At 48.8% G+C, this 23,877-nt stretch overlaps 1 protein-coding gene across 3 annotated transcripts in view; it reads left to right on the top strand.

The window, feature by feature from the left end:
- Window positions 1–23,877, top strand: part of NRP2 (neuropilin 2) — a 119,732-nt gene that overhangs the window by 65,962 nt on the left and 29,893 nt on the right. For 2 of the 3 annotated variants that reach the window (XM_066233349.1, XM_066233352.1), the window contains exons 11-15: window positions 4,001–4,117; window positions 7,859–7,999; window positions 18,801–19,063; window positions 20,601–20,697; window positions 21,856–21,876. In XM_066233349.1, coding sequence (XP_066089446.1) covers window positions 4,001–4,117; window positions 7,859–7,999; window positions 18,801–19,063; window positions 20,601–20,697; window positions 21,856–21,876 — 639 coding nt within the window. Of the gene's footprint in view, window positions 1–4,000; window positions 4,118–7,858; window positions 8,000–18,800; window positions 19,064–20,600; window positions 20,698–21,855; window positions 21,892–23,877 lie in introns of all 3 variants that reach the window. The other variant, XM_066233350.1, reaches the window with a different exon arrangement.

The following is a 23,877-nucleotide window of genomic DNA, read 5'->3' as shown; positions in this document are numbered from 1 at the left end:
AAAATTCAATTAGACCCCAACTCTTCAGGCCAGGGAGCTGTAGCTGTTGATTTAGGGCAGAAAAAAAAACAAAAACACACACAAAAAAACCCTCATGATAATAAAGTAATCGGTTTATGTCTGAATCTGGCTTCCAGATGTCAGTGGCTAAGAGACTTCATTTTCATTTTGAAGCCACATCTGTAAAAGGCATTCATTTGCTCAGGGACCCTGTTGCTGGGGACTGACTTCTTCCCAGTGTGTGGTAGGAGATTGCTCATCTCTGCCGCGGCCAGCAGCCCGGGTCCAGGGGCGCCTCTAGTGCTCCTGGACCAGGGGAGGGCCGCTGAGCATGCCCACCCTCCTGTGTGCTGGGAAGCGCTCTGTCCTTCTGAGTCAGACCGCCTTTCCTCAGGGCACCGGCCTTCCTCCTGCCCAGAACTGGCACCGGCCTCCCCTGGGGCTCGCTCCCTGCCTGCCAAGAGGAGCTCAAGCAGCCACGCAAGCCCCATGCCAGCTCATGCCAGCAGGAGCAGCAGGCGGGCTGAGCCTTCCTGCCCCTCCCCCAGGCCCCAGGTATCCCCATTTCCCTGTCTCTGCGGGACCTGTCACCCGCTCCCCCAGCAGGTGCTGTGAAGGATTAATAAGGGCATGTCGGGCAAGTGCTTTTGGCTCCCAGGGAGAAAAGTGCCAGCTCTGATGGCGCAGAGGGGGCCCGGTGCGGCACGCGGGTGGGAATCGCCCGATTAGCCTCTCTGCCCTTCGGATTGAAGGCAGCCCCCATGAACGCATGGAGTGGGAAGGCCCTTTACTCCCCATTAGGCAGGACTAAGGCCAAGTGTCCCTGCTGCCTGCTGAATGTGTGTCACCTGTCCACTTGAAGCGCTGAAAACTGTCCCTCCAACTGTGACACAAGCTGGTGGCATTTATGGCCTCCTCGGAATCACAGGGTTAGAGACTCAGGACCCAGTGGCTTTCAAATGTTTTTAACCATCACCCACAATGTAAAATAAATTTATAGAACAGCCCACTTGTCTTACAAGCGCATGTGCACACGTGTGCTAATGGGGAATAGTGTATCACTTAAGTGCCTGGACTCTGGTGACAGATTGCCACGTACAAGTCCTGCCTTTGCCGGTCGCTGATGACATAACGTCAGACAAGTTCCTTAACCTCTCAACGTCTCAGTTATCTTAGCTGAAAAATGGGGGTGATATGGTATAGCTACACCCCTGGTGTTATTATGAGGACTCAATAAAATAATGGATAGTAAGTACTTAGACTGCTGCCTGGCACCAAACAAACCTGTTAGAATAAGTAAATATGACTGAAACCAAAGGCTCTCAAAGCCATGCTCATCCTTGCCATGTGCGTGCACTTTGAAATATTATAGTTCCTATTTTTAAAATGCTGGTCATGACCCATTAAATTGATTCCACAACCTACTAATGAGTACGACATACAGTTTGGAAAAAAAATATCACAAATCGAAGCCAGTGCCTCTTTCGCAGAGAAGGAAACTGAGTCCCAGGGAGGGGACGTGACTTGCAAGGGGTTGCTCAGCTAGCTGGGGGCCGACTCACACTTCCTTCGCCTCCTGGGCCCCTCTCCGCCATGCCTCTCCCCGCCTGGCCCTGCTCTAGGACCAGCCGGACAGTTGCAAATGGCCTTTTCCACTTATGGCTCCCCTGCCCCAACCTGGCCCAGATAACACTGGTGATGGTCAGTGACAGGTTTCTCATTTCAAAGTCCTGCCTGGCCATTCCTCAGAAGATCAGAGTTGGGGCTTGTTACCCTCTGCCCAGCCTCCCTCCCTTTGAAGTCTCGGACATCTGGTTTCAATTGCAGTTTAACGGGCAGTTACCTCGGAGCGCCCAGTACAAACACAGTGGACACAGAGGCCGGCTGCTGTTTCCTCGCTGTCAGTCACACACCCTGCCCTCTTGTGGCCTCGCCAGCCCTCTGTGCCCCTGGATTTCACACCGTCTCCACCAACCAGCTTACTGGTTTGGCTGCCCCACATTTCCAGAAACGGCTCTGCTCGGGCACGTGGCTGTCCTGCTTTGCACACACCCATTCATTTCTGCGACTCACCCTCGGCTCCCTTCCTCATTCCGACCCCCCGGGAGGACCCCAGGAAAATAATCACAGGCTGGGCTGAGTCTCTGCAGCTAAATGATTTGACAGGGCCTCTTCACCTGTTCACTGGTTTGTGTTTCAAACAATTACTTCTTGCCTTACTGGCCAGAGTATGCTTTACAGTTGAGTTTGAGATACTGTGACACAGTGACAAATTTGAACTTACAAATTAGGATGCTTCAAGGTTATTTGCTATTGACTGTGAGCAAGAGGCCAACACGACAGAGGGGAAGTCTGAAAGGTTATGTGTGTAGTGTTTAATAGCAGAAAGGTGGGAAGTCGACCGTGAAAAAGCTATTCAGCGTATTTAGCCATTTCCTTCAGCTCCTGGCTTTATTAAATGGTATCCTGAAGGGGGCCTGACAGAGAGGCCTGATCACACACAATAGTGCCAAGGAACACAGGTAGAAATTGGAGGAGCAATGCACGGGCTTATTCGGGGAGTCTCGTTGGAGAGCACAGCTCTGGAATGAAGACCCCGCCCCACCACACACGGACCTGAACACCAGTTACCAGAACTCCTTTTTGCCTCACCCAGGGCCTGGCTCACAGTTTCATTCATTTCATCAATGGTAGCTGAATGAATGAGTGGCATGAGCAAACAAACGAATGAATGGTTGGGTGAGTGAATCACCGAGGTTAGAACTGACTGCCTGCGGCCGGGGTTGACCCAGCCCAGCTTTGTTGCAGTCTACTTATTATAATGATTTGAATAGGTTGCCAACATTGATAAGCCTGGATGTTTTCCATGGGAATTTTTGGATTCATATGGAGAAAATTTTATTTATTTATTTAATTTCTTTTGAAGATCTGGCTGCACTGGGCCACCTACACACACACACACACACACACACACACACACACCACTCCTCTACCTTGGGGCCTCAGTCTGCTGGAGCCAGTCATGGTGGCCTCCTTTAAATCAGGCATGCAGGAGCCTCTCCGCCACCTCTGTCCCACACTGTGCTCTCCCCAGCCCCCAGTTGTCCATTCTGTCCCCACTTACAGCAGCTGTTTGCATCCGGGAAGCACTTGAGTCTGCCACACCTTGACCTTAAAGGCACAGCCCCAAACGATGATTTCCACCAAGTGGAGCCCGAGTCCCTTTGAATCCATACTCCTTTCCGTTCACTTTGAGGCAAACGCCAACAACAGTGTCTGGGGTCACTCCTCCCAAGCGTCTGCCTCTGCTTGTGGCTTGGGCGACTGTGCTGCTGATCGTCCTGTTAGGAGTGGGCCTTGTGGGTCGGGTTAGCTTTGGTTCGAGAAGTTCTAGCTGACTCGGAGAAGGCTGGAAAACAAAAATCTATTCAACCTGGAGGCAGGAGGGAGGTAGACAGGTGTGTCGGTGGCCACCGAGGGGAAGTGCACAGGTCGGCATTCTCCGCAGAGCAGGAGCTCACTTCTTTGAGCACCGAGAATTTCTCAAGCCATTTCCGATGGGCATCACTCACCTTGTGTCTGTGGCCACCGACACTTCTGTCTCAAACAGAGCACTCAGAGCATGGTTTAGCCGTGTCGGGGTCAGCATTGCCCACGTTCATTACTGTCTCACTCGGCCTCGGTGCCGGCCTCAGGGTCCTCCACTGTGCAGTGAGGAGCATGGCTTTGTGTCTGGGCCTCTGTCGGGGCTGTTTCTGCTACTTGGGTTCATGTTCCTTCAACTCAGACATTTCTCCTGACATCCTTGACAGCACACTGGTGACTGTGTGTGTGTGTGTGTGTGTGTGTGTGTGTGTGTGTCCATCTTTGGTTTCCTTTCTCTTCTCTCTCTGATCACCCACACTTGGAGAGGAACTTGTTTTTGGACATCTTCCTCCCGCTGTGCTGCAAAGCAGGCTGCCACCTGCAGCACTCACGCCCTTCCTTTGCCTTTACACAGACGCGAAGCCCACCGTAGAGACGCTGGGGCCCACCGTGAAGAGTGAAGAGACCACCACACCATACCCCATTGACGAGGAGGCCACGGACTGCGGAGAAAACTGCAGCTTTGAGGATGGTGAGGATCGGGGTCAGAGTCCTCTTTCATCCAGGATGGCATGGGTGATGACCAGCTGGGGTGAAGGCCGACCTGTGACTGGGGCAGGAACCGGGGGCCCCATGGGTCAGAGGTCAGGGAGGTGTGGGTACTCAGAGGGTGGGGGCAGTGGCCATTGATAACCAATATAGAAACATTCAGATCTTGGAACAACCTGAACAGCCCTACGGGCATGAACCCTCTGGTCATCAGCTGAGATAAGGGTTCGTTTCAAGAGGACTCCTCCTCTGAGAGGTCTGCTCTTCTCACTTTGCCTCTTTAGAACCCACAGCTGTGATCCTTTTACCCACTAAAGCCATGTCTTCACAATACAGTCAGGTGACAATCTGGAGGCCGCCTGGTTCGTGTAGCACAATAGTCAGGTTAACTCAGGCATTAACCATTCCTTAACTGTACTTCCCCCCGTCTTTCACCACCATCACTGCTGGAGAAAGTGTAACGGCTCTGTAAGAGAACGCCTCCTTGGGGGGAGGGGGGGCACGCAGGTCAGTGACAAAGGCAGAAACGGGAAGAGGCGCTTCAGGGTTCCTCCAGACGGCAGGGCCTCCTCGTCACGTGGGAACTGTGTGTCACTTTCATTTCGTCTTCTGAACAGATCCACATTAGAGGGAAACCAATTGGCAGAGCCCAGGAGTGCGTCACATTTTAAATCATACCGCTAAGGTTACTGAGTATGAGGACATTCCTAACAAACCACAAATTTTGGGACACCTGGCATTTTTTGGCTAGGATCTAATGCTTGACAGCCTCGATTTACAGTAAATTACTGACCATTATTAAACATTCATTAAACAAAATGAGGGAAGATTGGGGAAGAGGCTTGGGAAGCGAGGGAGACATGAAGACAGAGCACCGACTCTGTAGGTAGACGGTGGAATCTGTTGACCTCGCACGCTCAGCCTCTGGACAGTCTGAGGAGCTTGCTGATGGGGTGGCCAGCCACACACAACACACACACACACACACACACACACACACAGTCTGAGGAGCTTGCTGATGGAGTGGCCAACTACACACACACACACACACACACAGTCTGAGGAGCTTGCTGATGGAGTGGCCAGCTACACACACACACACACACACACACAGTCTGAGGAGCTTGCTGATGGAGTGGCCAGCTACACACACACACACACACACACACACAGTCTGAGGAGCTTGCTGATGGAGTGGCCAACTACACACACACACACACACACACAGTCTAAGGAGCTTGCTGATGGGGTGGCCAGCTACACACACACACACACACACACACACACACACACAGTCTGAGGAGCTTGCTGATGGAGTGGCCAGCTACACACACACACACACACACACACAGTCTAAGGAGCTTGCTGATGGGGTGGCCAGCTACACACACACACACACACACACACACACACACACACACAAATGGCTGCAAAGAAGAATGGGAGGGAAGCCAAAAATAAATGCTGAAGTTGTATGACTGAGAAATGATAATTTAATGCATATGCTTTTAGGAATGTGCTTTTGTGTATTGTGTGGGCGGAGGGACGCTATTGGTCAGGGTTAGCTGAATACAGAATTCTGACATTTTTTTAATGAACTTGTTTTTGGTTTTGTTTTGTTTTTTTATGTAGAGGAGGAAAAGGTTTGGAAGATCTTCTAAGACATGTTTAAGATAGTTTGAGGGCCAGAAGTGGAATGCATAGGGAGTTAATCCCCGGTATCAGATTAGCAGAGTTCGTTTGGTGGAAGGCGGGAGGCGGGGATTCAGTCTAAACGGCAGTCCAGAGGAAAATTTAAGGGCTCTGCTGCAAACATTCAGGAGTTTAATATAATTTTCCCGTTTGTAGTGGTTTGTTTCCTTTGAGATTTCTTTGGTGGTTCCTCCCTTCACTTTATTTTTTTATTTTTGCAAAAGATCTCTTTGTAGAATTTGGCTCCTGAGATACAGTGTGCATATAAACATTAGGGAGGAATTACGGTATATTGAATTACTCCATATTTTTGAACGGAAAAATAGAAATTCAGAAATTGACGGGAGAAGGGGATGGTGAGGGCTAAGAGCTGACTTTTCCAAGCCACAGGTTGAGGCTTCTGTAATAGATTCCATGTGTTCTTCTCCACTCAAGCTGACTTTGGTCAGCGGTGGGCAAACACTGAATACTCCCTTCTGGGTAGAAGAGGCATAAACAGGGCCCAATGGCAGTCTGCCTCTGAGGTCGCCGTGCCCTTCCGCTCAGAGGCGGGCCCTCCTCACCTCCGCAATGTGAGCAGTCTGTTTCCACCAGCCTGCTGTTCCTTTTAGACTTCCTAACCCACGTGTGGGCCTTCCCCGGGGAAATTCCTCCCTGGGAGCCCTGAGAAGGGAAGTGAGAAGGCCGAGGACCCCACTTCCTCTCCGCGACCAGCATTAGCTGCCACTTTTCTGCTGGCTCCACAGCTACTGCCAGCAAGCGTCCAGCCTGGGTTTCCCTTTCCTCTTTTCCCCACCTCCACCCCCCCCCACTCAACCATGCATTTGGTACCAGCTCAGACTGAATTTTTATTGCTGGGTGGAACCTCAAAAGAAACGCCTTGGGTTCAGTTTTCTAGCTTAGGCAGCTGAACAACCAAGCAGACAGGACCAGCCACTGGGTGGTCACGTTCTAGACCAAGGTTCCCCAAACTTTTTACACAGGGGTCCAGTTCACTGTCCCTCAGACCGTTAGAGGGCCGGACTATAAAAAAAAACTATGAACAAGTCCCTATGCACACTGCACATATCTTATTTTAAAGTAAAAAAAAACAAAACGGGAACAGATACAATATTTAAAATAAAGAACAAGTAAATTTAAATCAACAAACTGGCCAGTATTTCAATGGGAACTATGGGCCTGCTTTTGGCTAATGAGATGGTCAATGTGCTCCTCTCACTGACCACCAATGAAAGAGGTGCCCCTTCCGGAAGTGTGGCGGGGGCTGGGTAAATGGCCTCAGGGGGCCGTAGTTTGGGGACCCCTGTTCTAGACTTCCATGAGAGTGCACTCCCTGCTGCCCCCCGGGTCCGGGCTCACAGGCACTCCGTGCCATGTGGGATTGATTTTCCTCCTGGTTAGTGCTGAACTGGGCGGCAGCTGGTCCGGCTGGTCTGGTCCCCTCACCTTGCCCAAACATGCCACCTGGCAGCGCCTCCCCCGAGGATGCTGAAATGACCTGTTCTTCTGAAGCAAGAGACCTGTCACAGGAGGTGAAGGGGAGCAAACAAGCCTTCCTTGTGTCTGAGGCCACTTCTCCTCTCTGGCCCACACCTCCCCGGCACTCCAGCCTCTCTGGATGCTAATTGCTGCCCACCGTGTCTGAGAGCCCGGTTGGCAGGAGCCAGCCTTCCACTGAGGCACTGGGGAGACATTCTTCTCCGGTATTTAGGGAACAGCGATTTTCACATTTGTCTGCTGTCCGGGGTGGACAGAAGAGGCTGATTAGAGCCTGAAGCCATTTGGTGGCCTCGTTTATAATTGCTTACTATGGGAACCGCTGGCAGGCTTGGCTTTCAGGCCTGGGAAGGATGAGACCAAAGGCTGACCCGAAAGCCAACGATCGCCAAGATGAGTTAAATGAATGAGCAAAGAGAGCCACTATTTTCTCCGCTCAGCGCTCAGGCTTTGCCAGCCATTTAAAAAGCACACTGTGGCTGTTCTCTGAACCCACTTCATTTGCCTTCTTTTGGGTTATTTTCCCCCCCTTTAGACAAAGATTTGCAGCTCCCTTCAGGATTCAACTGCAACTTTGATTTCCCCGAGGAGTCCTGTGGTTGGATGTATGACCATGCCAAGTGGCTCAGGAGCACCTGGACCAGCAGCTCCAGCCCACATGACCGGACCTTCCCAGGTAAGCCCGCTGCGGATTAAGAGCCGAAAGAGTTCATGCTAGCCTTCCCCGTGGTCTTCACCTCAGATTGCCTGACAGGCTTCGTAACTTCCCACCACAGAACAATCCTCTGCTCTCTGCCCACAAACCGCCACAATCTTTGCTCACAACGTCACCCCACAGAATAGTGGTTAGTGGTTCCTACCCTCTCTTGTGATTACAGGACAGCCTGGAAGCTGGGAGGGAGTGAAAGGGGCCAAGATAAAAGAAGAAGAAGACAGAAAGAGCCATTGGGAGGTCCTAGGAGAGGGGATGAGTCAATGTCCCCTTGTTCCCATAGCCAGTACTTGCCTGCCACCATCACAGGGCCTCTTGTCAACTTCAAGCTACGTATTGTTCCTAAAATGGCCCATTAGGAAGCCACGGGCCTTAAGTCTGACTGATCCTTCTCCTAGGGCAGCGATTTCATCTCATGGAGCACATAAACTAATTACTAAAATTATGCAGCACACCCAAAAATGTAATTTTTGCCAATCTGACCAAAAAAAAAAAAAAAAAAATCATTTTGATTCATTCACACCAGATGGCTATTGTGTTGGTTGCTATTACTTTTCTTTTTGACAATCTAAGGAAAAGGGGTCAATGCCCCTGACTAAATAGTCAGGTATTGCATATTTTAAAAATTCGTACAGCGCACCAGTTGAAAATCACTCTCCTAGGATGTCACTGCTTCTGTAACAAACCACGCTGAGGTCCTGAAATGATGCCACACCCTAAGGTGTCTAGCAGAGCTGCTTGGCACTTGTCCTTTCCGAGAGCCAGACATCAGAAACCTCTCCGGCACCTCGACAAAGAGGGGTTGCCTTTGGCCCTTCTAGGTAGGCAGGAGCAAGAGTCATCTGCAGTCTCCATTGCCTCACGCTGTTACAGTGATGTTCTGGTGAATGTTTAACAGCCAATCCTCCGAGGACTAAAATCCCTGCTTTGTGAAGTTTGCCACTCTCAGTGATATGAAGACTCCTACTCTGGTCAAATTCAAACTCCCAGCCATCACTGGAGGTGGAGTGGAGCAATGTAGTAACAGCATTGTATAGTATGTCCCCATCTGGCGGGAGTAATACATACAGATAACTTCGGGAGCATAGGTCCCGGTAAATTGTATTAAAATAATTAATGTGTTGAGTTTTGAGAATTTATTAGCTTTATTTTTTAATATAATTTATTTAATTATAACTTGATATAATTTAATTTTTAATAACCACTGGCTTGCAAAATTCCAGATAATTGAAGAGTGGGCTCTCACAAACATCGCCTCCAGCTCATCAGGCATTAGCTTTCAATTTTCCTACACCCCCCTGGTCTGGACCTTAGGTCCTCGTAAGCATTCAAGAGGAAAGGGGTTAATTCTGGAAATTCGTAGATTAAATGTTGCAATATGGGAGGGAAGGGACCTCCCTTTCCGCACCATTACCCAGAGCTGCTCCGCTGCCCCTCACCCCAAGAACTGGCCATGTCCCCTGTCCCCTGCCCCCAGGGGATGCACAGGTCAGATGCGAGGAGAGAACTGCGCCCTTCTCCTGACCCGCCCGGCCTGCACTTGCTGTCCCAGAGGTCACAGTGTCTGCTCTGGAGAAAAACATTTTCATATTTCAAGTGTTTATCTCTTCAGCATTGGAGTGCTTGGAGAGATTAATATCTGAAGATCACCACAGCCTCAGGCAACAGGAGAGAACACTTACCCTCGTCCCAGCCTTAATCACCCTCCCTCCTCTCGTTCACTGCAATAATGTTTAATTAATATAATGAGCCTCCTGCACGTTGGAAAAAAATACTTATTTTTATAACCCAGCCTGGATTTTTCATTTTATTTCCTCTCCTTTGAGACTTGGCCCAATTAATTGGTTGTTCTCCCAACCCCCACTTTTTATCTTAAAGATCTGTAGGGTATATGTGTCTGCGTGTGCATGCTATAGTGTGTGTGTCTGTTTCTTTCTCTAAGTGTTTGGGTTTCTTTGTGTGTGTGTGTGCATGTGTTAATGTGTTTTTACGTGTAGCTGTACATGTGTTTATAAATGCGTATATGCATGTATTCGTGTGTGTGTTTTATGTGTGAATCTGTGTCGGTAGATTCCCGTTTGCCTGTGTTTGCGGTTTCCATGCGTGGGTTTGTGTGTAAGAGGGAAGCTTGGCAGAGAGAGTTTGAATAAAGGGACAGGGATGATACAACATAAAGACATTTACAGGTCCTTGTTCAGCATTCATCTTTAGGTTCTTTCTAATAATTCAGCCTCCTTCCTTGTATTCTTCTGAGCAGATTTTCTCTAAGAATGTCTGAGGCCAGCCAATCCAGGCTACAGGCCACCAATTAGCAAGTGACACTTCTGGGAGAGCTTAAGTTACTCTCCATTTAACCCTGGGCTTTACCTCTTCCATTGCCTGCTCACCTCCGCCTCCCCCTCGCCCAGCCCTCGCCCTCACCTGGATGCCCCCTCTGCTGACCCTGGCTGCTGGTTGGGTATTCTAGTCCTTGTCCTCATTCCAGTTGATTCATTACACCCTGTGGTTGGGAGGGCTTTTCAGAGTAAGCTCGCAAAGCGGGCAGGATTCCAACCTTTGGTTGGAAGGATGGGAACAGAAAGAAAATTAGGGCCACAAGGAACTGCTCGATCTAGTGGTGTTTCTCCCCTAAGATATTGAGAAAGAACATCATTATTTTCCTCTTCCAGAGGAATCCCTGAAGTTCGGGAAAGGGGCACTTGTAACTTGCCTCCAGAAAACGAAATCATAATATTGTTTTCAGGGCCCTTCCTCCTACCCTCTGATGACTTACAAAAGCATTTGCTCTATTTCCCATGTTACTTCTTACAAAACTGGATAGCAAGCTTTAAGGAGGAGAAGAGAGAAAGCCCTTTCTGTTCAGGGTGGTCCTTTCTTCTCCTTCTTCAAAAATAAAAAAAAATGGGGCCCGAGGGGAGCAGTTGGGAGAAAGGAAACAGCTGTGCTTGCTTAGGGGCAGGGCAAACGCTAATGGCATTAGAGTGGCTGGACCAAGTCAAACCTGAAAGGCAAGCGTCACCCACACATCACCGTTCCACAGAGAGGAGCCCACTCCGCTCTCGAAGAGAAGTGCGCCATATGTTTTATCCCTTTATTAGATTGGTAAACAAAGGTAATTACATTTAAGAAAGGAGGCGTCTCCATCCAGTAGGGAAAAAAAAGAAGAGAGGAAAGAAAAAAAGGAAATAGCCATGTTGAAATAGCATAGACAGGCCATTTGGTTACAAGTGTCTGTGGAAACTACTTACATTCCTTGGATAGTTTCTGATTTAGTCTTTTTCTCGTGTTTTGTTTTCTGTCGTTGTTTTTTTCTTTTCCTTTTAAGTAAGTAATTAGTTCTGTTCTCTTGGCTAGCAGGAGTGCTTGCTTGAGGCTGACAAGACACCCACTGCTTTCATTCCACTGTTTTTGTTTTTCAAGATAGTCTTTCAAGCCACTCGGAATTTCTTTTTTTAGCTCTTTGCTTGTAGCTCAGAAGCCTGGAGTGTGTCCATCCTGCCCCCTGGGGAACCTGTCCCCAAGTCAGTGACCCCCGTGGTTACAGAGGAGCTCGTCCCCTGTCCTCTCAGAAGCCACTTTGCCTTTTCTCTGTAGCTACAACGACACAGAAAAGGGTCTCCCCTAGTGGGAATTGTCAGGAAGAGAAGATTTACGTCTTTAAACCACCAGGCAAAAGGTTCTTGAGATGACCCTTTATGTCCATAGGGTAGCCACTTGCCACATGTGGCTGTTTTAATTTTTATTCATTAGAATTAAATACAGCTAAGACTTTCGTTCCTTCTGCACAGTAGCCACATTTCAAGGGCTCAATAGCCATGCCCCACTGGACAGTGAGGTATATAGAACATGCTCATCAGCACAGAATGTTGTCTTAGCGAGCACTGCTCCCCCACCATTAGGCATTAACATGAGCGTCACCTCTGGGACCCTCGCTGATGCTGTCGCTCCCTGGTTCAGTGTAAAGGAAGAAGTAAATAGGTCCCTTGATGGGAGCATTTGATGGCTGGTGTTTTGGACATGGTTTCATTTTACCTTGGTACGCAGCCATAGTAAACTTGGCAAGTAACATGACATCGGATAGTATAGGAACTATAATATTTCATTCAATCAAAAAGAGCATCTTAAATACTAATACCAATAATAGTAATAATAGTCGTTGGTTTTGTTGTTGTTATTGTCAGGAATGAGACAAGAAGTCTAGAGAAACAGGTACTATGCCTGGTCAGCTTCAGAATCCTTAAGGGTGTGTGATCCCCCTAAATGTGTGCTCTTGTATGCATTTGTTGACCTCATGCAGGATGGCTGCTGTATTAGTTTGTTTTAATAAAGCTCATATCATGGAAGTGATAGAAAGAAACCAGGCAAAACCTATTTGTGTGCCATTGTGAAAGGACAGAGCTTTGGCTGCCTTGCATTTATACCCTTATCGGATTGAGAGAACAGAACCTTTACTCTGGGTTCAAAAATCATCTCCAGTGGGAGTAAATCAAGAATATAGTTTTATGAAATATTTGAATTTTACAAATGGTCGCTATCCCATCAAATGTACGTGGGAGATGGGGGCTGCATTGGTGCAGATTGGACCGTTGGGTAAGCGCTATTAGAACGGCGGACCAGAACCGTGGGGGACACACAGGAGAGGATTCAGTGTGGATCACTAGGGTAGGTGGATTGTTGCGGAGAAATCAAAGGGAATGACTAATGAGTGAACTCGCTTATGACGGACTTGATTTTTGTCAGAGAGCTACTGGTGACTCTGTGAATTAAAAAACAACTCTCTGAACTCAAAAGACCTTCCCCTAGTGAGCACCAATGGCAATGGACAACCCAGGCGTAGGGTTGGCATCTGCATGAATTGCCTTTAGACAGAGGTTGCTGTGGCTTGGCCAGGGCTCTGCAGCCACTGCAGATAGTGAGGCGGGAACTTCTCGGGCTTAGAGCATGATAGATAAAGACGAAGAAGAGCGTGGCTAAAAGAAAGTCAATATTGAAGCAGTAGTTTCAACTGGAAAAAGAAAGCATAGAGGTCCTTCATTCAGGAAAGTAGAAACACTTCTCCAACTCTGTAGAAAAGACAGCAGTAGAGAGGAGAAGCAATTATTCTTTTTTTTTTTTTTTTTTTTTTTTTGAAAGTTGTGATTGCTTGACTTCCCCAGCAGTGCATGGGTTGATAATCAGGGGGCAGAATGACAACAAGATCTCCTCCATTGCAAAACCTTCCTGAAAGCCGACATACCGAAACAGGGCTTCAGGTAGACTCCTGCAAAGACCGGGCCTGAAACCTCCAGTTGTCCACAAAACAGTCAACTGTAACCCTTGAGAACGTCCTGCTGAGTTCATCCAAAGTCAATGTTTCCTTTAACTGGCTGTTATTTCGAGGACCTGAACAAGACGGACTGACCTTGGGAGGCCAGGCGAGGGGCTGACTCGTGTTCTAAGCATGACCTATGCAAGGAGACTGCATCTCCCGTGGTACTGAGTGTTCAGATGGCTGCTCTAGCAGGGGGCAGGGTGCTGGCCAGGAGATGCACATATTGGACAGATGGTGAGTTTGGCTTTGTGATGGCCAAGAGGATCAGGCTGGTAATTTATTTCAGGGTCTGTTAAGGTGGAGACACAGTGGTTCCATGGCTGTCACGTGTTCACAAAGCACTTATGCAGCTGAAGCCAGATGTGGCTGTAAATCGCCAGGTGAAATACCAGGAGACCCTGTGTGGAAGCAGCAGCAGGTTGAACCGCCTGAATGACCCTGTCCTCTGCACTTCCTCTCTGCCCTTTTGAACTCCTGTTGTTCATTCCCACGTTGATTGCTTTCCCCTTATCGTGGGCAACAACAGATGTCTGGAGTCAGGGGACCCTCACAAAATGCCTCCCAAGTATGTCAGGTCTGGGAGGAGAAGGATTGTTTCTCTGGGACAGTATTTCTTCATTCTCTTTCAACAACTGAACGTATTTTCTTCCCATTGTCTCTTTGTTGGAAGCTGTCCATTGCCGGCATCACCGCCGTGAGCTGCAGGAATAAGAGGACAGCCTCCAGCAGGCAGGGCTGCTTCCTAGCTAATCAGTTGTCTTGTTCAGGCCATCTCCTAACAACTCAAAGGGCTCCTCTTTTTTAAAGTTCGAGTAAATCATTAAAGTAGCCCAATCATGTAAACCCTTTGCTCTATCAAGTGTGTGCTTAAAAATCTCTCTGTTTGGCAGTAACGGGCCATAAATCGGCATGTCCCAGAAGCACAATCTTCACTCTCACACATACATGGGCTTCATTGAAGTGGGTGCCGGGACTTAAAAGAACAGAAGCGCTTAGAATGGAGAAGGGTCAGTGGGAACCTACCGCTGTAACTTTAGGCCTAGAAAGTGGACATTTAGAGGAGCAACGGTTATGTTTCCTGAGGAAGCGAAGGCTAAGGGTCTTAATTCTTCATGAGTGACAGCGTTTCTAAGACAGAGGAGAGATATTGGCTGTGCTCCATCGGAGATGGAAGGAGGACATGTGTCTAAACGACAGCAGGAAAACTTAAAACTGAATTTAAGAAGTTCCTGACAGTTAGGGTTGTGACCCAAAAAACACATTGCCAATGTGGCCTATGGAAACTCCTCTGGGAGATTTAAAGCAAAGGGTGGACAGCTGTTCTGATGTTTTCAGCACTGCTCCTCCGGACAACAGGGCTGTCCTGCGCTAGGCCATCTCAGAGGTCCCAGTCTCGTCCCAGGACCGTGTATTACTTGATTTCATCCACCATAGAGTGACGCCCAGATATGTAGGAAACAGTGCGTGGGTTACGACTGGGGGCTGTGCGGTTTCTGGGATTAGGGTGATGGATCTGGGAACCATCTGATTCCAGAAAACATCCTTCCTGTTTCTCAGGCCAAACCATACTTCCCTTTGAGTCTTGGATTGGTCTTCCCAAGTTATTGGTGCTCTTTCAACCCTTTTTCTTTCTGGGGGGGAAAAAAAAAGAAGGAAAACTAAAAGGGACACACAGGAGGCATTGCACAGCCACGGTAGTAGTAATAAAGAACATGGCTCTTACTGAGCCCTTACTGTGTCCCTGTTACAGTACAAAGCACTGTGCGTGGCTCGTTCCATTTCCCCCTCCTCACAACCCTATGCAGTAATGATGTTGTTACTCCCATTTTACAGATGGGAAGACTGAGGGTTTAAAAGATCAGTGAGGATTGGGCCATGATTCCAGCCCAGGGGGAGAGGCCATGCTTAGGTGATTTTACTCAGTCGATCAGAGCTCATATCCTGCTTCCATCCCTCTGTAGCTAGGATCTCAGACATCAGTTCTCTGAGCTTCACTTTCTTTTTTGATAAAAATGGAAAACACTTTTCTTTCACAGGGAAGATTACATAAGATAGGCAAACAAAGCCTCCAGTGTAAGATCCAGCACCCAGTAGGTGCTCAGTGAACGTCGATTTCCTTTCTCCTGCTTCTCCTCTCCTTCTCCCTGGGATTTTCCTGGTCTGAGCCATTTCTTCATGATATCCTGGTTCTAATCAGGTCTCTCCCAGTGACAGGCAGGGACATTTTGCAGCTCAGCATCCCTCTGACTGATGTCTACCGCTAATTCCTTAAATTTACATATCATCTTTCTCCCCTCGAGCTCATAGCACTTAACAGACAAGTGGGGCACAAATGATTTAACTAAGTGAAATTCAGAGGCCTGCTCGTCTTGAGATTCTGCAAACTAGTGGATTAGCTCAGATGTCAGCACTGAATTATGATCCTTCAGCTGCTCGTGCTTAGCACGCCACCCGCATTAACTCCGTGGTCTTCCAGTGGCCCTTTAAATCATGCATAGCGATTATCATCTTATTGTGCAGGAGAAGGGGAGAGGAGGAGAGAGAGAGACAGAGGGAAACGGGAAAGGAGAGGGGGTGAGCTCAGGCCCCTGGGAGAAGCAGTCTGTGAAACCTTTGGCCTACTTGTACCTGAACTTTTAGCAACTGGATGGGTAAACAGAACAGACCCAGAGAACATCCAGCCGGCCCAGCCCTCTCCACCTCCATGTGCATTTTACTCACTCAATTCTAACCTTTATGCCGTGACTCCCCTGCCGCTTAAGAGTGTAAATTCACACAAGTGACAGTATTTCTGCCAAACAATTTTCAGACAGCAAGGGGGATCTTATTTGTGAATCTGTGAAGGAAGAAGGATGAATAAAAAGTCTCTGAAATCTAGTTTCCTTTATATCTGAGGTAGACACAGGACTTGGAAATGACTGGAGTGTGGGAGCACTTGGGGTTCTCACTGGAGGCTCGGTGGCTGGGTGCGTCCGTGAGTCATCCTGTTCTTATTAGATCACGTCACCTTCGAAAGGGCTGTCGGTTCAGGAGGATGAGAGGGAATTGTGAAGCGATTTCAGGAGTCTGAAGGATTACAGAGCTTAGAAGATGATTCTCCCTCTGGTATTAGTTCTCATACCATTCTTTATCCGGGGGTTTGTCTTTCAGCCGTTCACGGGAACAAAATTTTCTTGAGTAGTGGCGTATATGTGTCACTATTGAGGGACCGTGAGAAGAAGCCATATTGTTTTGTATGTGTGATAGCAGTGAGAAAGACACACACAAAAGTTAAATTATAATATAGGGCCGTGGGTGTTTACCTGCTGAAATGCATGGGGGGGGGGGGCGGGGAATGGCCTCTCATCTTTTTAAAAACAAGGTAAAACCAGTGGTACAGTCAGTAAAGGCTCAAGTTGTTGGAAGAAGAGAAGAATTCATGCTGAAATGTGCCCGAGGGTTAGGAGAAAAATGAGCAAAAGAGGTGGGCTAGGTGAGTGGGTCAGGGAGGGAGGGATTATGGGTGCAGGAGAAAAAGGCGCAGGGCCCGATGGCCTTGAAGAGTGTGTGACTGATGACCTGCCTTGGGGCAGTGTACCTGAGGCACAGCTGGCGTGAAGGTGGGAACACCCGGTGTCCAGCTCTGTTACTTACCTGCCCGCCTACCCTGGCCAAGTCACTTGAACCTTTCTGAGCCTCAGATTTTTCATCCTGTGCAAAGTAAGATTAATGAAACCGAGCTCACAAGCTATAGCAAGGATTAAATGAAATAATGCCTACGAACATGCTTTGTAATCTATAAAGCGTTATGCAAATATGACATAATTATTATCATCAAGAGCAGTAGTAATGAGATCTGATAGGAGAAGCACAGGTTTAGAAGCTCACTGAGTGCGGGGTTGGGGCGCTAGTGCCTCCTCCCTCAGCAGAGCGCCATCATTAACATTCTCAGCTTGTAGGCACCTGCCTGGGTATCTGTGCTGACTTTGGCCTTGAAGAGGTCTCATGTTGTGGGGTATGAGACGGACATGGCTTTGAACGGTTAAGGAGACACAGACTGGAATCCCAACTATGCATCCTGAGCTGCTCTAATTTGACTTCAGGGGAGGGCAGCTCCTTGACAATAATCCCAGAGTCTCTAAGCAGACGGGGCTTAGGGAAGAGCAGTGGCCGGGGGGCAGGGAACGAGGCCCTGTCTCTGGGCCACGGGTGGCAGGACGGTCACAGCTCAGCTCTCACTAGAAAGAGGAAGAGCAACAGCAAACCAGTTGTTGCAGAGCTCTGAAGTCCTCCTCTGTCCTTCCCTGACAAGCCCAGGGTGTTCACAGACCCTGCTAAGTAAGAAAGTCTGGGCACGTGTCTCTGATTAGCATGATCCCGCGGCATCTGACACGCTGGGTGTGTGGTACAAAAGTGTCCCTGCCATCTTACAGAAGTGTTCAGCGTAAGAGGTTTCAGGGCCAACAGGAGGCAGTGAGATTTCCTCCTCAGGTGCCACCTTGTTCTCTGTACAAGTGGCCAGAACACCCCCCCCCCCGCCCTGTACCGGCTGCATTTGCAGGTGCAGACCCCCACGCCTGTGTCTGCAAGGCCTGAGGTCTGCAAACAGGAAGAAGAACTCGGTCTTTCACATAGTGTCTGATGTATTTGAAAACTAATTAGCTGAAAGGCCCATTCTCTAAACATTTGGCTGGGTGAGACCTAATTTTCCAACATGTGTCTGTCCTCTGCTAAGCACTTCGCCTTCGTCAGTGATGATGACAGCGCCTGTTTTCACTGGAGCTGGGTCCGCCTGGCTGTCTGAGAAAGGCCGAGTCCAGGCCTCCCCGGGCTGGGCAGGGAATGGAATGGAGCCCGTGAATCACTAGGCAGCCCTCACCCCCTGTTCTCTCAACGTTGACACGGGGCTTCTGATTTACAGTTGCCCAGGCACCATCTAGTAACACTGCTGGAGACAGAAGGCTTTAAATGTCTTCCATTTGGACAGTGCCCAGCCGAGATGACAAAGGCTTGAAGCATAAACCACCTGGCCAGAGTCATCCTCTAGCCTGGCAGCCACCTCACCCCCTTGTAATTTAGTTCATTAGACTGCATTGACCCTTTGGGTGAGCCAGTGATGGATGAGATGCAGGTCTGGCCTCTTAGGATCTAAGGAGAGAAGACATGTGTAGACACAATCAGCCAAGACATAAGGCCGGCGGGGCCAGGCGCCCTACGTAAAAGGGGCGCAAAGAAAGTGAGGCTGAGGAATAGGCAGGAGGGACCGACTGGACGGAAGGACTCGAAGGACTTTCTGAGAATGCAGCACGTGAATCAAGGCTCTGAAGGAGCCTTCAGAAAAGGATGCAGGGCCTGGAGAACAAGGACATGACAAAACCAGACACCCAAACTCGTCCCAGCTTTTCCCTGGAGGAGCAACAGCTGGTGTCTTGTGTGAGCATTTACCAGGAACCTCTGTGTGCTTGGTTTCCCCAGATGACAGGAATTTCTTAAGGCTGCAGAGCGACGGCGGGAGAGACGGCCAGTACGCCCGGCTCATCAGCCCGCCCGTCCACCTGCCGCGGAGCCCGGTGTGTATGGAGTTCCAGTACCAAGCCACGGGCGGCCGCGGGGTGGCGCTGCAGGTGGTGCGCGAAGCCAGCCAGGAGAGCAAGCTCCTCTGGGTCATCCGCGAGGACCAGGGCAGCGAGTGGAAGCACGGCCGGATCATCTTGCCCAGCTATGACATGGAGTATCAGGTGGGGTGGCGACGGGAGACGGGTGTGGAGATCCACGGGCGGCCTTGCGATCTGTATTTCAATATTTCAAAGGGCCATGCCCATTCATCATTAGGGAACGTGGTTAAGCGCTGCTGTTTTCATTGTGTTTCTCCCGTTGCCATGGCAACTAAATGACACTCTTATTTGTTATTCAGAATGTGCCTATCTCTACACCCAGACTTGGTTCTTTGTTCCTCCTATTGCCTTTTATATTGCTGAAATCTTCTCCAGCAAATGTTTCTTCTCTCCATTTTATTTTAGATTGCTATCAGGTAGGCTGACAAAGGGACACAGAAGCCAGGGAAATAAACACAAACAAACCCTCCACACACAGGGAAGAGGCCCTGGAGCAGCTCAGACTCCAGGCAAGGGTGGAGAACAACTTCCCAGACCTGTCCCAGCCCCAAGCGTGAACGAGAAGGGGAGGGCTGCTGCGTGTGCTTAGTGGCCAGCGGACCAGAAAGACTGCTCTCTAAATGAGTGGTTTCCCTCCCAGCGGCTCCGGAGTTGAGTTCTATTATCTCTGCCCCACAGAGCGAGAGACTGAGGCACAGATGGGTATGCGCAGCTGTGGCTGAAACGTGGGTAGAGTAGACGCACTGTGGAAGAGGTGACTAAGAACCAGCCAAAGCATTAACCTGCTCCTCCCCAGACGAGAAGCAGCAACAGATGGCTGGTGCGGCAGCCAACTGCTCGCTTAGCTTGCCAGAGGACTCGTGCTCGTTTTCAGAGAGAACCTGGGGAGGGCGAGAGTGAGGAATGGTGGGAGACCAGAGAGCAGAGGGGCCTCTGTGTGCAGTCCTCAGTCACTCTCGAGATTGTAAGGTGTCCTGAGCTCCTCTCCACACCCACCTGCATCCCTCCTTAGAAACCTCAGTGCAATGTATTCTAAGTATCTGTTTGCATTTTTGTCTCACCCACTAGATGATCCTCAAAGGGTCTTCTCTATTAGGTTTTGTAACTGTCCTTGTGCCTGGCACATAGTAGGTGCTCAGGAAACTGTTAGTGAAGGAGCAAATCCTTTCCCTTCTGGTTGTAATAATGGAGCCATATGACAATGTGACCCCTAAGGCAATCCCAGCCTGTATACTATATATCTCACTCGATCCTTACCTGCTCATGTCTCCTGAGTTTCCAAATACCTGGAATGGGCGTTTGAATGATTTATGAGAAAGGAACTTCAACAATGGCTAGGGACATTTTAACCCTTCTTTAAACACACTCTGAATGTGATCCTTTTAATCAATACATTGGAGTTACTGGCCAACAATATCCATCACCTTGTAATATATATATTTTTTAATCCCTTCAAATATGCATTTGATTTGAACCAACTCTTTTTCAATTAAGATTTCGAGCGCTGTAGCCATGTGGTCAACAGATGTGTACCAGGAACAGTAATACACATATACTCACACACTTTGAGTTGTAGCCAGTTAACAGAAAATTGTGAATCCCTGAGCTGTTTAGACCAGGAGGCTCAGTTAACCATGGCTCTTGTTATTCTGGCTTCTAGATTGTGTTCGAGGGAGTTATAGGAAAAGGCCGTTCAGGAGAAATTGCCATTGATGACATTCGGATAAGCACCGACGTCCCGCTGGAGAGCTGTATGGGTACGTGAATATCTGTCTCTTTGTGGCTCTTACAGATGAGACACCAAGGGCTGGGATATACAGCAGAAGGCAGCACACCCAGGTTACCCACTGGGTGAGGCAGCGACAGTCTATGCAGGAGGAAGTATGAGTGTAGCTGTGTCTTCAGCTGCATTGAGGAGGATGGTAGGGGTGTCAGATGAGGGGGAGTCTTATAGCCCCCTTCTCATTCAGAAATAAACATGCACTAAGTATATGGAGATTCAGGGTGCCAGGACCCCGTCATCAGACTCTACTTTTAGCAAAGAAAATGCTAGAGGACGGGGACAACTGCCAGTCAGAATTACATGCTGGAAAGGTTTGATGGACTTAATGGAAGCCTTTACTGGCGAGCAAGCAGAGTGCATATGTTACATCAGAGTGATAACATAATTACCCAGGTAGTTCTTTTACGTGAATGAATTGCCAGGCAAACTATGGCATGTGAAGTAACATTTTAGATTTTGCTTTAGAAGCTAATACTTCTAATGCCCAAGATCCCAGGTGACCAGTTTAGGAAGGACCCCATACTGTCCCCTTGGACAGAAGTGCAGAGCAGCCAGCCCACCTGCGATGTACACATTTTACCCAGCTCACTCCAAGGGCACCCTGACCGTCTTCCTTCAGAGCCATAGGCATTCCTAAAGGAAGCCCTGAGAAGTTACGGAACCTGCTTTCAGACGGCAGAGTGACTGGAATATAACTCACCAAGTGCTTTTCTTGGCACATGGGTCCCGGGTGTGTGTGTGTGCGTGTGTGTGTGTGCCTGATGATGTCAGGAGCACCTGGGACCGCCCCAGTCCCTTCAGGCAACTCTCAGGCCCCAGGCATCTAAGAGTAATCCAGGCTCTGAGAAAGTAATCAGTGGTAAGTGACTGATTACAGTGCTTCTGGGACCCATTACTCTATGAAGGACTTTTTGTTCCAAAGCAACTTTGAGAATCTCTCCCTACCCACCCGGCCCCCGTGATGATGATGTGTTAGACACGGCCTAGAGCATGTAGAGGACATGGGACACCTTCCGAGGGTATTATAAAAAATAAAAAAAAACTTAATGGAAGTCATCTTCTTTATGTCCTATGTTCATACAATTCTTTCTTCCCCTTATCTAACTCAAAATATTTTCTATTTTTTTTCCAGAACCTATCTCAGCTTTTGCAGGTGAGAATTTTAAAGGTAAAACATATATATCTATATCTATATATTTTTTGCATGCCTTTTCCTTCCCCTCATGTGATATTAATTTGATGGAGGGACTAAACCTCCAAATTTGCCAAGTCTCACAAGAGAAAATAGACGCCACACCTTTCCGCCACTAGATGGCACCAACAACACCTGTAGAAGCAAGGAAAGGGGAATTGAGATCCTGGCTGCCTCTTGTTTAATTAAAGTTTAGAAACCTATAATAGAGACAAATAGGTTACAGATAAACCTTTCAGCCTTGCATTGTCCAACGGGGAGCAATGAGCCTGAAAATGCATGAGTGGTGAGAAAGGAGAGGCTGTGGGACGATTGAACAAAAAAAAAAAATCAGTAGTAAATTAAAAGTGAAATGAGGTGGTAATGATTTATTTTAGATGGTTTCTCTCCAGTTCCAAGGCACCAAGGCGCAGTCTCGGTTAACCCTCCGTGAGACGCAGTGGCAGGCAGTGTTGTGAGGGAAGAAAGTTAGGGAGGAGACCCCCCAGAGTGATAATCCGAAAAAGGAAAAGTTGCAGAAGCCAGGAGCCTGGTGTCTAAGAAAGGGAATAAGGAGATACATTTGATGCCTGGGATTAGAGCACTTTAACTAGAGGGCTGAAAAACAGGAAAGGACATTTTCTCCCTAATAAAGTAAAGAAAGAGCAGATCAAAGAGAGAAGAATCTGGGCTGCTTGCCCTCTGGGGGGTGCGTGAGGGCCGGGAGAGGTCTCCACACCAGGATGGCTTCTCCTGTGCTTCTCTACTGCAGTGCTTGCACACTCTGTCCTCTCTGCATCCCGGTTAGTTGACCGCTGCTGACGTTTCCACCCCGGTTCCGATGCGAAGTGTTTGGAAGCCACTCTAAATGTGCCTGGGTGTGAAAGCACACTCGGAGACACACCCTGTCACCCAAAGACGGCTTTTTCCTGACCTGTTTCATGCAAACAACTATGCGGGTTGCGGGCCCTGTTTGTCCTGGCTGGCCTTACCCCGGAGGTGACAGCATCTCAGAGATAAGGGAAGTCAGTTTTATATCTGAAGTCTAGACTCATTATCTTCACTCTCATTAATCTGTCCGGCTTCTGGCTAGAGGGTTTGTCACCTAGATGTGCTCTCTGACTCCAGATCATCGCGCCTCATTTGCCACTCATCACCCACAGCCTTAAGACAAGCGTCGGGGAAGAGGGCGCTAGAACAGAGAATGGCAGACGATCTTTCTTTCTCTGTCATGCCCGTGGCCCCCTGAGCCCCAGGCCCCCTCCCTAGCGCACATTTTGAAGTATTAAGCGTACTCACGTGCCTATGTCGGTGCTTTTGGGGATGTGAGATTTATGTTAATGCGCATCGAAGTATGGGAAGGAAAGCTGAGGCCAAAATGGAATGATGTGGATTACAGTTGAATTCAGGTTCTAACCTTCAGGACGCACAGTAAATGTTGGTGTTGGGGAAGTGGAGCCTGCTTATGTCATTTCACTGGGACGCTTACTGGGAGGTTGTTGGGACTCAAAACTCCCAGGAAGGCTGGTGAAGGACTTGCAGCCGCTGCCACAGAGCCTGTTCTGTGTGCGCACGCATGCCTGAGTCCTTGACTGACAGGTCCGGTGGCTGAGTGCTTTGCTCCCATAAGAGATTAAACAAACCAGGGCACATGTGCTCTCCTTGAGGCTGTGTTTACCACGGAGCTTCACAGTCCAGTCATGTTCCCTTGTAAAAAATATATAAATAAAATATCATCAGAGCCACAGCGCTCCTTTAGCCAAAGTAAACACAGAGCTTAGTGACTTGAAGGTCGGAATTTCCAGCGCTCCTGACAGGCTGGTTGAGGGGTTAAGCAGAGGCAGAGCACGGGTGGCGTGGACTGGCCCGTGGCTCTCGTCCTGGCAGATAAAGTGCATCTTGAGGAGGAGGAAACCACGTCTTGGGGAACAGAGACTTGGCAGGAACGCAGAGTCAAGAGCAGGACCAGAATTGAGAATGGAC

Source organism: Saccopteryx bilineata, chromosome 5 (genome assembly GCF_036850765.1).
Source record: "Saccopteryx bilineata isolate mSacBil1 chromosome 5, mSacBil1_pri_phased_curated, whole genome shotgun sequence".
NCBI classification, from domain to species: domain Eukaryota; kingdom Metazoa; phylum Chordata; class Mammalia; order Chiroptera; family Emballonuridae; genus Saccopteryx; species Saccopteryx bilineata.
The sequence above is the reverse complement of the archived record's forward strand: the minus strand, read 5'-3'. Positions and strand labels throughout refer to the sequence as shown.